This window comes from Phyllobates terribilis, unplaced genomic scaffold, assembly GCF_046119375.1.
Source record: "Phyllobates terribilis strain yellow unplaced genomic scaffold, ASM4611937v1 Scaffold_7__3_contigs__length_470593459, whole genome shotgun sequence".
NCBI lineage: Eukaryota > Metazoa > Chordata > Amphibia > Anura > Dendrobatidae > Phyllobates > Phyllobates terribilis.
In genome coordinates this window covers 288,867,621-288,882,182 of record NW_027362767.1, presented here as the reverse complement: position 1 = coordinate 288,882,182, position 14,562 = coordinate 288,867,621, and the positions used below count along the sequence as shown (strand labels likewise).

The following is a 14,562-nucleotide window of genomic DNA, read 5'->3' as shown; positions in this document are numbered from 1 at the left end:
GCTTAGGTCGGCACGGTTTAGCTCCCACCAGGTCCAAAAACAACGCAGAAAATTCAGAGAAGTCGTGGCACCAAAACCTCAAGTTCTTGATAAAAAACTTGAACTTTATTCCATATTATTTAAAACAGGAAGACGTTTTGGCCATAATTGGCTGTAATTTTTTAGGCTTGAGAAAGGCCAATTATGGCCGAAACGTCTTCCTGTTTTAAATAATATGGAATAAAGTTCAAGTTTTTTATCAAGAACCTGCAGTTTTGGCGCCTCGACTTCTCTGAATTTTTTAGTCCATAATATAATTCTATATTGTTCCGGGGGTATAAATGCTGGCGACCAGCTTCTTATGCACAAGGCAATTAGGAACAATTCTGCATAGCAAACTTTACTGTGCATAAGAGCCTTAAGGCTTCAACTAATATCTCACAGGTTACATGCAGATGGAATCTGCAGAAGAGTTGAGTGTCTTTACTGTTTCATTTATTTTCTTACCTTGTACAAATCATAAATCTTTAGTTGTTCTTGTAAAAGACACAACTACCTTCCGCCGACTCTCTATAAATGTGTATATGCAGGCGTGATCTTTCATGGAGACGTGGGGAGCAGATAAGTGTCTCCCAAATATTTCTGCTGCTGCTTCCTATCAAGGAACTTGTAACTAGAATTGGATGGATTGGACCTCATCCTGTCCAATCTGTTTCCTCTGATACGGAGACTTTGGGCTGCAACCATTGGGATTTGCTGATAAAAATATTATGTCTACGGCCGGGTCAGCGCTGCATTCACATCGATCACTCAGCGCTGCATTCACATCCTGCACATCAGATCCCATACTTACTGGTGTCTTTACAAATCAGACTTCTTTCATTCACATTCTGTAATGTAGCGTTGAGGCGGAGAGACGGTTCTCAATACAGTTGTGTATGGATGGTATACGACATATGCAAATTAGATCTCTCCCAGAAAGAAAAGAAAAATATCTTGTTGTTGCCACCTACCCTAAATTGAATTGTCCGACCATGTATCAAACTTTGACTCATGACCAGGGATATTAGCAAAGCCAGACACACAGAGAGATAATTTGCAGACCCCCCCCCCCATGCTGTCAGTATGACTTCCTATACAGTTGGTCCCCTTTATGAGCCAAGATGCCCCATAATTGCATGAAGGGCATCTCATTCAGCCAGGCAAACCCGGTTCTCCACTGATGTGAGGCATGTAACCTGGGAAAGTCTAAATTTCCTTTAAAAAAAATAAAATAATAATAATTATCTCAAATTTTTTTTAATTGAACTATGTATTAATTGGCTTCACATGTAGTGTTAACCCTACCTTTCCTTTCTCCCTCCAGCTTTCAGAATTCCCCCCACCCTGCTGACTTACAGGTCGCATTAGCTAATATGCTGTTGACATGACTGCACTTGTATTACACCTTGGATATCCATTATTATTCCCGTCCTTAATGCTTTATAAAATTAGTAAAATTAAACTAGCTTCTGTATCTTATAATATAACTACAGAGCTGTAAGATGGAAAATCAATAAATGTACAGCCTTTTTTTTGCAAAGCTTGAGTTGATCCTACAGATAGTGAAAGGAAATGATAATGCATGGTGGATGAGGACTTATCATTTGGTCTGATGTATTTTGATGCAATCTATAGCAAGCATAGCCCTGGGTTTTTTAGGTAAGTGTATTGGCAGCATTGATTGCATTGTGACATTTGACATCTATATACCACCTGGCACACAAGACATGATGCTATATGTCCCTCCATAAATACTATATATTGTATTCTTCTCTATAAATTCTCTTACGTTTTATCTCTCATTCTCTAATACATATTTTTTTCTGTACATGTGTGATACCATAAAAGATATATTTCTATTTTTTTTTTGCACATTCTGTTAATATTTGTGGCTCATGATGCCTGTGACTTTGTAACCAGTGATTACGGGACTTCTCCTGTAATAGAAACATCATTATGACATCTACACAGGATATGACTATTTCATCGATTCGCCCCTCTATGTGTAACCCTGGCTTGATGATATTAAAACATAGTTTTCTTTTTTTTAATTTTTTTTTTCACATTAGAAATACGGCTGCCATTTGGCCATAAGCTGTTGGATATTTAGGCCAGCTCTCAATCAGCATGACCAAGAATACATTCAGGGCAGCACTAAAGCACTTAGCATCTACCACAAGTAAGGCTCACCGGTAGTTACCAGCGGGCTCAACCGACTTAATTTCTCTAACCATGGAGTGCATTTTTTTTACTTGGCCAGGCATTCTTCCCACTTTTGCACTCATCATAAGGATACTGGACCACCCCAATCTGACTCTGCCTTACGTTGCCTCTGCATAACACAAGCATCATTTCAAGGCCACTGACACAGAACCCTTCTCAAAGTTGTGTCTCACGGCCCTCTAACCCAAAGGACACATTTTGTTTTTACCATGCTGTGTCATGGTTAACTGCTGCTGAGGGCAATCTCCCAGTGCCTCCGGGTCATAGAAAAGGGCACACCCTTTAGAGGAACTTATTCCAATCTTCTGAGTTTTCAGAAAGCACTTCCACGTGTTCACTCTTCACGTGCCGATGTCTCATCCATGCCAGGCATGGCTTCCAAGCTCACCCCATTTTGCACAGCTGAAAAGGAGGCCATGGTGTGGAGCAACATAAGCACCAGCACGCATAGCTTTAGTCTCGTGTTTCCGAGGCGGGATCCCGCTGAGACCGGCAGCAGAGATGGTTTGTGATGATGATGGTAAGGATGCAAGTGATGGTGCCGATGGTGAGGATGCTGGTGGTGGCGACTGCGGTGTTGGTAATACATGGATTGGGAGTTCAGAGATTTGGTAGATGTGTTGTGGGCGCCGCTCCCCAGGGTGTTGCAGGAATGCCATCGGACATCACAACAAACCGCATCTGTGTTAGACATATGGTTTTCTAGCAAATCTGTTGGAAAACAAAAAATATAGTGAAAACACATTTAGCAACACAGAAGTATTAGAATACAATATTCTACGTGAATTGATACCTGCATGCTTTAAAGAGAACCTGTCAGCACCATTTTGTAATGTGAAGTCATGGCTGTAATGGCACTGTAATACCGAGCATTACAGCACCAGCGCCATTACAGCCATGCCTTTACATTACAAAATGGCAGGTTCTCTTTGAGATTGACAAGCTTAGAGGCCCTTTAACATGAGCTAATAATCTGCCAATGAGCTTCTGTAAGAATGCTCATTCCCAATCATTAGCCCTAGTGAACAAGGCAACTGATTAATTAACGCTTTTTGCCTCCATGCAGTTTGCATTGGCTGGTGTAAGTGAGTGCCGATTGACTTGACTTGTCTGTCCTTGTAAAATGACTAGGTTCATAAGATTTTTTGACATTACTTTCTGCAGGATGAAATGTATGCCAAAAGAGTGTCTGGCCAAGGATGGTCGATAAACTTGGTAGACGTACACCTTAGGAGAATGTTGTGGTGAATCCAACAGTTATAGAGCCAATAGATTTGAAGGAAATTGATGAGCGGTCTGATGGTAATTGTCTTCAAGTTTATGAGCTAGGGTAAAGTAGATTGCACAATCCCCAGCAGAGGAGATGAGGCCTAGTATATAGAAATCTAACAGTGAGGCTGTGTGCCCACAATGTGTTTTTAGTTCGTTTTTTGGTGCGGATTTGCAGCGCGGAAACGCTCCAGAAACGCATTGCATACCTTATCCCATGACTTCCTATGATATTCTGCAAGTTCTGTGCACATGGTCAGGATTTTTTCTGCACGGATTTTACTCGCAGAAAAAATCCGGACATGACCAATTCTTGTGCGTTTCTGCATGCAGATTTGCCTCTACAATGCATTGGAAAAGCGCATGGCAAATACGCATGCAAAAACGCATGTAAAAAACGCAAGCGTTTTTACTGCCAAGAACATGCAGAAACGCTGCAGAAATTTTCTGCTTCAATTCTGCATCGTGGGCACATAGCCTTAATGATGAGCTTTGGTTTTAATTGTTCCTTTTCTAAGGGAAAATGAAGAAATGCCTGCGTAAACTCATTAGGGTTCTCTGTAGAACAGATATGAGTGTAACAAGAGGATATGGAAAGTGCTCACAAAGTAAGTGACACCAAGCCTACAGATGTCTGTAACCTAGGGCAATTTAATGCCTAAAGCGAAATATAAATTTTTATATTTTTAGATAGATCAAATAATAAAAAAAATAAAAATTAAGCAGGACTGGTAGGATGTTGGTGGCACACTTTCAAAGGATTACCAAAAATCCGTAAGCAAAAAAAGACAGTACTTCAATAGTAAATATGCAAAAAAACGGACTCTTTATTAGCCCATAAAGTGCAATGCAACGCTTCAGCTCATACATTCAGCCTTTCTCTAATAATAACTATTGAATGACAGTTTTCACTCTACTTCTACCCCCGATTCCATTAATGACATTACACACTGATCAAGAAACTTAAGAGAGCACAAAAATAACACATCTCATCTCAATGAACAAAAGCTTCAAGTAGAAAATCATTATTGTTATAAATTGTCTTATTTGTTCATAACAAAATTAATGTTTCAGTGGTCAAACAATTGGGGGGTGGATTAAAAATCACTCCAAAAATCAAAGTAAAAAAATTTAAATCACACATGGGACTACTTAGCTGGAACAGATGCACTGATACATAACTCATTAAAGGAGTGTGCTCCATGGACAAGTAAATGGATTGTAGCGAAATCCAGCTTTGAAGATGCCATAAAACATGAAATCTATAGTGACCAGTGCATATGCACTTTATCTAGATTGGCTTAGACATGTCAGGTGCTCCAGAGAGGAAGCGATATATAGAGCTGACCTCATGGTCACTATAGATTGCAATGACTAAAGACCCTGTGGCCTGAAACGCGTCTGTCTAATTATTCTCCCCATTGTGGGGTTGTGGCCAATATGCTGTGGACATATATTTTTTAATACTTATCTAATAAAATGTCATGTTTTATGAGATCTTCGAAGCTGGATTTCTCTACAATTGTACAGTGTCCATTTTAGGACATGATCAGATATCAAAATCAAACATCAGAATGATGTCAGTTTGAGGCTAAATACCCTGTCTGAGAACTGATTTTGATAAGAGATTCTGACAAGTGATTTTGATGAGCGATTCTGACAAATGATTCTGACAAGTGATTTTGATGAGTGATTCTGAAAAAGTGATTTTGATGAGTGATTCTGACAAGTGATTTTGACGAGTGATTTTGACGAGTGATTCTGACGAGTGATTCTGACAAGTGATTCTGACAAGTGATTCTGACAAGTGATTTTGACGAGTGATTCTGACAAATGATTCTGACAAGTGATTTTGATGAGTGATTTTGATCAGTGATTCTGACAAGTGATTCTGACGAGTGATTTTGATGAGTGATTCGGAGAAGTGATTTTTATGAGTGATTCTGACAAGTAATTTTGACGAGTGATTTTGATGAGTGATTTTGATGAGTGATTCTGACGAGTGATTCTGACGAGTGATTCTGACAAGTGATTCTGACAAGTGATTTTGATGAGTGATTCTGACAAATGATTCTGAGAAGTGATTCTGACAAGTGATTTTGACGAGTGATTTTGATGAGTGATTCTGACAAATGATTCTGACAAGCGATTCTGACAATTTATTTTGACGAGTGATTTTGATGAGTGATTCTGACAAGTGATTTTGACTAGTGATTTTGATGAGTGATTCTGACAAGTGATTTTGATATGTGATTTTGACAAATGATTTTGATGAGTGATTCTGACAAATGATTCTGACAAGTGATTCTGACAAGTGATTTTGATGAGTGATTCTAACAAGTGATTCTGACAAGTGATTTTGATGAGTGATTCTGACAAGTGATTTTGACAAGTGATTCTGACAAGTGATTCTGACGAGTGATTCTGACAAGTGATTTTTATGAGTGATTCTGACAAGTGATTTTGATGAGTGATTCTGACAAGTGATTTTGATGAGTGATTCTGACAAGTGATTTTGATGAGTGATTCGGAGAAGTGATTTTGATGAGTGATTCGGAGAAGTGATTTTGACAAGTGATTTTGATGAGTGATTCTGACATGTGATTTCGACGAGTGATTTTGACGAGTGATTTTTATGAGTGATTTTGACGAGTGATTTTGACGATTGATTCTGACAAGTGATTCTGACAATTGATTTTGATAAGTGATTTTGATGAGTGATTCGGAGAAGTGATTTTTATGAGTGATTCTGACAAGTGATTTTGACGAGTGATTTTGATGAGTGAATCTGACAAGTGATTTTGATGAGTGATTCTGACGAGTGATTCTGACGAGTGATTCTGATGAGTGATTCTGAAGAGTGATTCTGAAGAGTGATTTTGACGAGTGATTCTGACAAGTGATTTTGATGAGTGATTCTGACAAATGATTCTGACAAGTGATTTTGACGAGTGATTTTGATGAGTGATTCTGACAAGTGATTCTGACAATTGATTTTGATAAGTGATTTTGATGAGTGATTCGGAGAAGTGATTTTTATGAGTGATTCTGACAAGTGATTTTGACGAGTGATTTTGATGAGTGATTCTGACAAGTGATTTTGATGAGTGATTCTGACGAGTGATTCTGATGAGTGATTCTGACGAGTGATTTTGACGAGTGATTCTGACAAGTGATTTTGATGAGTGATTCTGACAAATGATTCTGAGAAGTGATTCTCACAAGTGATTCTGACAAGTGATTTTGACAAGTGATTCTGACGAGTGATTCTGACTACTTGGCTGGAACAGATGCACTGATACATAACTAATTAAAGGAGTGTGCTCCATGGACAAGTAAATTGATTGTAGCGAAATCCAGCTTGGAAGATGCCATAAAACATGAAATCTATAGTGACCAGTGCATATGCACTTTATCTAGATTGGCTTAGACATGTCAGGTGCTCCAGAGAGGAAGCAATATATAGAGCTGACCTCATGGTCACTATAGATTGCAATGACTAAAGACCCTGTGGCCTGAAACGCGTCTGCCTAATTATTCTCCCCATTGTGGGGTTGTGGCCAATATGCTGTGGACATATATTTTTTAATACTTATCTAATAAAATGTCATGTTTTATGAGATCTTCGAAGCTGGATTTCTCTACAATTGTACAGTGTCCATTTTAGGACATGATCAGATATCAAAATCAAACATCAGAATGATGTCAGTTTGAGGCTAAATACCCTGTCTGAGAATTGATTTTGATGAGTGATTCTGACAAATGATTCTGACAAGTGATTTTGATGAGTGATTTTGATGAGTGATTTTGATGAGTGATTCGGAAAAGTGATTTTGATGAGTGATTCTGACAAGTGATTTTGACAAGTGATTTTGATGAGTGATTCTGACGAGTGATTTTGATGAGTGATTCTGACGAGTGATTCTGACGAGTGATTCTGACAAGTGATTCTGACAAATGATTCTGACAAGTGATTTTGACGAGTGATTTTGATGAGTGATTCTGACAAGTGATTCTGACAATTGATTTTGATAAGTGATTTTGATGAGTGATTCGGAGAAGTGATTTTTATGAGTGATTCTGACAAGTGATTTTGACGAGTGATTTTGACGAGTGATTTTGATGAGTGATTTTGATGAGTGATTCTGACGAGTGATTCTGACGAGTGATTCTGATGAGTGATTCTGACGAGTGATTCTGACAAGTGATTTTGATGAGTGATTCTGACAAGTGATTTTGATGAGTGATTCTGACAAATGAATCTGACGAGTGATTCTGACAATTGATTTTGACGAGTGATTTTGATGAGTGATTCTGACAAATGATTCTGACGAGTGATTCTGACAATTGATTTTGATGAGTGATTTTGATGAGTGATTCTGACAAGTGATTTTGACTAGCGATTTTGATGAGTGATTTTGATGAGTGATTCTGACAAGTGATTTTGATGAGTGATTCTGACAAATGATTCTGACAAGTGATTCTGACAAGTGATTTTGATGACTGATTCTGACAAGTGATTTTGACAAGTGATTTTGATGAGTGATTCTGACAAGTGATTATGAGTGATTCTGACGAGTGATTCTGACAAGTGATTTTTATGAGTGATTCTGACAAGTGATTCTGACAAGTGATTTTGATGAGTGATTCTGACAAGTGATTTTGATGAGTGATTTGTAGAAGTGATTTTGATGAGTGATTCTGACAAGTGATTCTGACAAGTGATTTTGATGAGTGATTCTGACAAGTGATTCTGACAAGTGATTTTGATGAGTGATTCTGACAAGTGATTTTGACGAGTGATTTTGACGAGTGATTCTGACAAAATCTATTCTATTTGGTTATATGATTTTCAGTGCAAACTTGTCTAAAACTCATTGGGACTTATGCACAGACTGCAAGCAAGCCAAATTCAAATGATGTTTGATTTTGATGAGTGAGTCTGATGTGTGACTTTCTTCAAACATCAGAATCACAATGACTTTTAGTCACTCTGAGTATTTTCATGGTTGATCTCATAAGACAAGAAAAGCTATCAGTTAGTATCACTTGACTGGATAGCGTAATGGTAAGGCATCAGTCTCTGAAGCTACAGTGTTAAGAGTTCAAATCCTGATAGGAATATGTTTTTTTTTTTTTTAATTATGACTGTTTAGCACACAAACTACAGGGGTGTTTTACTTTTAATATCTGACACTCTGATTGTCATCCTGATGTGTTAAGAGTTTCAGACACGCTGTCTATTTGCATGGTAAATTATTTGTCAGAATCACTCATCAAAATCACTTGTCAGAATCATTTGTCAAAATCACTTGTCGGAATCACTCATCAAAATCACTTGTCCGAATCACTCATCAAAATCACTTGTCAGAATCACTCATCAAAATCACTTGTCAGAATCACTTGTCAGAATCACTCATCAAAATCACTCGTCAGAATCACTCATCAGAATCACTCATCAAAATCACTTGTCAGAATCACTCATCAAAATCACTTGTCAGAATCACTCGTCAGAATCACTTGTCAGAATCACTTGTCAAAATCACTTCTCAGAATCACTCATCAAAATCACTTGTCAGAATCACTCGTCAGAATCACTTCTCAGAATCACTCATCAAAATCACTTGTCAGAATCACTTGTCAAAATCACTTCTCAGAATCACTCATCAAAATCACTTGTCAGAATCACTCGTCAGAATCACTCATCAAAATCATTTGTCAATCTCATTTGTCAGAATCACTCATCAAAATCACTCGTCAAAATCACTTGTCAGAATCACTCGTCAGAATCAGTTCTCAGGGTATTTAGCCTCAAACTGACATCATTCTGATGTTTGATTTTGATATCTGATCGTGTCCTAAAATGGACACTGTATAATTGATTTATCTTCCTGCTGCTCTGCTGGCTTTCCGCACTTTAGATCTTACTATGGGTGAGATCACATAATCTTTTTTCTTTTCTGTTTATGGACAAGTAAACATTCGCCTTTATTTCTGAACACCTTCTAAAATCCATAACAGATAATGAAAGTTTTATTTCTGACGCGTTTCGAACAAACAACTTGCTATCAGTAACTTCACTTTGGTTACAATACAACTAATCATAAATAATTACAATGCTATAAAATCTCAGGAGAGCTAACCCCGAATAGAGAGCAGATCAGTAATGCTCACATCTAACCACCTGTCGTATATTCGGCCAATTACTTCACATTAACATGTTAATGTCCTGATGAGTAAATACGGTAATTTATATTGGGTATATACAGAGAAAAAATTCCAGTAAGAAAACAGATTTACATATATAGATGGTATAACAGGTGCCGGTGGAAAGAAGGAGGTAGTCCGCCTCACAACATATGAAGTGACCCATCTAGCCCATAACCAGTAAATTAACAATAGATATTTATATGTTCAAGTGGTTTTCTAGTTAAACCCAAAACCAACTACATAAGCTAGAAGCCACTTATGTGTGAACATTGTCCAAACTCAAGAGAATTCCATACTACAACATCAGAACAATTTACCAAGGTGAAAAGAGATTAGATGTTGGCTAATTGTGAGGGGAAATTCATTTTGATATACTGCATGTTAGAGGACGTATCCCACATTGTGATATAAAATCTGTTCAAGCGATTTTCTTATGAGACAAAATCATTAAAATGGACAAACCATTTATATATAAACATAGACAAAGCCTGGATGGATTTTATGACATGGAGGTCTGTGCGCCCCTCCAAAGAATATGTCTCCCCAGACAATCACTGACCCACCGGTCATGCTGAATGATGTTGTAGGCACCTTGATGTCTCCAGACTCTTTCATGTCTGTCACATGTGTTCAGGAAATACCTGTTCTCATCTGTGAGGAGAATGGGGCCCTAATGGAGGACCTACCAAGTCTGGTGTCCTATGCTGATTGCTAATTGAGCAGCACAGGTTGTGCTATGAGCACAGGTCCCATTAATGGACATCGGCCCTCATGTCTCACTCATGGAGTCTGTTTCTGCCAGTGTGGTCAGACACCCTGTCACCCACTTGAGGTCATTTTGTAGGCCTCAGACATTCCCCTCGATGCCTCCTTGTACAAAGGAGCAGATACTGGTCCTGTTGCTATTGATATGGCCATGTGAGGGCTTGTTTTTTGCAGGACAAGTGTTGTGCTTTTGAACAACACTATTGGTTTTACCATATCATAAACTGGAAAATGGGAAAAAAATTCAAAGTGTGGTGAAATTGCAAAAAAAAGTGCAATTCCAGAATTGTTTTTTTTTTTGTTTTTTTTTACCATGTTAAGGAAATGCTAAAACTAACCTGCCATTATTATTCTCCAGGTCATTACAAGTTCGTTGACACCAAACATGTATAGGTTGTTTTTAATTTAAGTGGTGAAAAAAAATCCAAAAATTGTAAAAAAAAGAGTCTCCATTTTTCGAGACCCGTAGCATCTTTATTTTTCGGGATCTGGGGCCAGGTGAAGGCTTATTTTTTGTGCGCCGAGCTGACGTTTTTATTGATATCATTTTGGGATAGATACGATGTTTTGATCGCCTGTTATTGCATTTTATTGCAATGTTGCAGCGACCAAAAAATTTAATTATGGCGTTTAGAATTTGTTTCTCATTACGCCGTTTACCGATCGGATTAATTCTTTTTATATATTGATAGATTGGGCAATTCTGAACGCGGCGATACAAATATGTGTATATTTGATTTTTTTTATTGTTATATTTTGAATGCGGCGAAAGGGGGGTGTTTTGAACTTTTATATTTTTTTACATATTTTAATATTTTTTAAAACTTTTTTTTACTTTTCACATGCTTCAACAGTCTCCATGAAAGACTAGAAGCTGCGATCATTCGATCGCCTGTGCTACACACAGCAGGGCTTCAGCTAAACTGCTCACTCGCTATAAGCGCCAACCGCTGGGCGGCGCTCATAGCGTCCAGGCAAAGACAACCGCAGGGGTCTCCTGCAGACCCCGGTCATGTGACGGGTGCCGATGGGCGGTACTAGTGACGTCCTTTCACCGCGGCCATGTTAAATACAGCCGTCAGAGATTGACAGTGGCATTTAATATGTTAACAGACGTGGGTGGATCGCGATTCCACCCGCGGCTATTGGGGGCACATGACAGCTGATCAGATCAGCTGTCATGTCCCCAGAAAGGTGTGGACTCTGGCACTGAGGGGATGCGACCTTGGATGTACTCGTACATCCAAGGTCGTTAAGGGGTTAAACAACTCATCTGACCAGCCCGATTGAATAGGTCAGTGGTCAGTCAGTATGATATCAGATCTTAACATAACGGTGTATATTGTATATACTTAACATTAAAACAATGTCGAGAAGGAATCGCTGTGGAATTATGGAAATCACAGGATCGATAGACATGTTACTGATGTGCAAATGCCAAGGTGTGTAAGTGTATTTCTGCACGGGGCACTCATACTTGATACTGAATAAATTGTGATGTTCCGAAATTTTGTTTCTGTTTTTTTCATCACTTGCACATCATTAACATGTCTATCTGACGCGCCCCCTGGGACATATTCCTTTTTGAGGGGAATACCCGGCACCGGATCAGATGGGGGGTTGTAGTCTCCGAGCGGCTGTGACCCGGTCCCGTGCCCAGGGCGTCAAGCTAAGTGTTATGTGGCAGTCCTACAGATGTTATTAAAGTTCTTTTGTGTCGACTACGCCACCCGTTGTGATGCGGTCACTGTGGCCGCCGCTGCAGCAGGGTCCGCTGAGGCTGATGGTGGATGCGCAGCTTGGTGGGATAACCCCCAACGGGAGGGGTATAGCCTCAGAGGGGACAGGCGCAGAGGATGGGGGTTGTGGTGGTGCGATGCAGCCGGCAATGAAGACAGACTCGGGTTGTGCAGTTAAGGGTGTTTACTTACTGCTGATGTTGTACTGGTCACTCCAGCTGCTAGTGACCACCCGAGCCGTGCTGCGTCCACCAGGTCCTGGATCCGGCCAACCCCCAAACAAGTCCGGAGCGTGGCCCTGAGCTCTCCCTCTGTCCTTTCTTCAGCCGTCCCCACCAGTGATTCACCTAGGTCCAGCTCCCTCGGGCCTTCTGTTGGGCAACCCTTGGCCTTAGGTTCCCTGACCCTCCATGTGGTATGCCTTCAGGGTGGATGTAGTGGGTGGCCGTGGCAAATGCTGCCCACAGCCTCCGGTCTCTGGCTAGGGATGTTTTTGCCCCCACCAGCTTGGGTTCCGGTACCCTTGTGCTGACTCCTCACCCGGTGCTCTAATTTGGGTTCTTGGGTCCCTTCAGTCTTCCCCCTCTGGGTCTTTCTCTTTCTTTCTCCTCTCTCTCTCTCCAGGGCTGCTGTTTCCTTCTCTGCAGCTGACTTGTTCTCAGCGTCTGACCCTGATCTAAGTTGGTGCCCTCCTTATATATCCCTCTATGTGTGAGCTCAGGTGACCAGCACCCAATGAGCTCCTATCACTACCCAGACTGCTCCCCCTATCTGCCCCTACACTACATGGGATGTACCACCCCCCTCCCACTCCAGCCAGGAACAGGCTCGGTTGTACCTGCACATTTCCAAGTGGGAGTACCGTCGGCCTGCTCCTCTGGAATGGGATGTATGTAGTGCATGCAGTCTATCTGAGCTCAGTTCCACACTCCTTCCTTACCCGGGAGTGGAATATCACACCTCTGGGTTGAGGTGCAATACCCCTGTAGCAGCCGAATCCTCAGGGTGCTACATATCCATCCTGTGATTTCCATAATTCTACCACTTTTCCATCTTGGTGTTGTACTTTCAGTGTTGAGGAGTGTAGACATCAGGTGACATCAGTCTAGTACTGACTCTTCTTCATCGTAGTTCAGATGGTCATGAAGCAACTGCATTTTAGCAACCATATTACTGATGAAACACATGGGGTTCAAGTGGACAAAACTTAGATAACTAAGGTTCTATAGTGATCAAAGTTATGTCTGGGAGAAACATGGATTTTAATGTGTCATCCACAATACAGACCATAAATTGCAGGCTGGTTCATCCAGCTCTTCCAGTTCTGATCTTCTTGGTGATGTTAAGGAGAATATCAGAGCCGGCTGTCAGAAGTGTGTGCCTCAGGGCAAACACCCTGATAGCCTGCTACAAAGATATCCCCCCTATTTGCCAATGTCGATAGCGATATTGACATCTATATGGTTAATAGAAGAAGGGACCCTCTCTTTAACCCCATTGTTACTAATCGCAGGGTCCCGATGGTTGTTTTGGCAACCTGAGGCCAAGAAATGGCTTTTGGGTCTTCCAGCTACGATGGCCTGTTAGGATATGCCATGAACAAGGTCTAACAGGCCAAGTATCAGTGTAAGGCCACGGCCCCGCTATCAGTATTTGGTCAGTATTTTTTCTCAGGAGTGGGAGCCAAAACCAGGAGTGGGTGATAAATGCAGAATTGGTAACTTGTTTCTATTATACCTTTTCTCTGATTGTTCCTCACCTGGTTTTGGCTCCCACTCCTGAGAAAAAATACTGACCGAATACTGACCAAGTACTGATAGTGGGGCCATGGCCTAACACTGACAGATCTGAGGCACTGCAATGTGTCAGACCTGCAATGAAAATGAAAAATATTAAAATAGGAAGTTAAAATAAAAAGTAAAAAAAAAAAATGAAGTTTGTAAAAATGTAAAATGATCCACATAATTCCACAAAAAAATGCAGAAAAAAGTTTTGCCACTAAAACGGCCAAACTCTAAAAATGTCACCTTATTTATCCTTTAAGGTGATGACTGTAATAAAATAAATAAAAAACATGCCATAAGTATAACTTTTTCACCATATTGACCCAAAAAATAGAAAAAAAAGTGATCAAAAATCGAATATAAAAAAGTGGGATCAATGAAAACATCTTGTCCTGCAAAAAACAAGCCCTCATACAGTTCCATTGTCAGAAAAATAAAAAATGTACAGCTCTAAGAATATGGCAACGCTAAAACCAATACATTTTTGTAAAAATATGTTTTTAGAGTGCAAAAGTTACAAATCATATAAAACTTACATACTATAGATCTAG

General features: G+C 39.9%; 1 protein-coding gene across 1 annotated transcript in view; it reads right to left on the bottom strand.

The window, feature by feature from the left end:
- Nucleotides 1-224: 224 nt before the first annotated feature.
- Nucleotides 225-14,562, bottom strand: part of NALF2 (NALCN channel auxiliary factor 2) — a 192,119-nt gene continuing 177,781 nt past the window's right edge. The window contains exon 3 of the mRNA XM_073640927.1: nucleotides 225-2,955. Within this exon, the coding sequence (XP_073497028.1) occupies nucleotides 2,579-2,955 (377 nt within the window). The 3' untranslated portion in view covers nucleotides 225-2,578. The remainder of the gene's footprint in view (nucleotides 2,956-14,562) is intronic.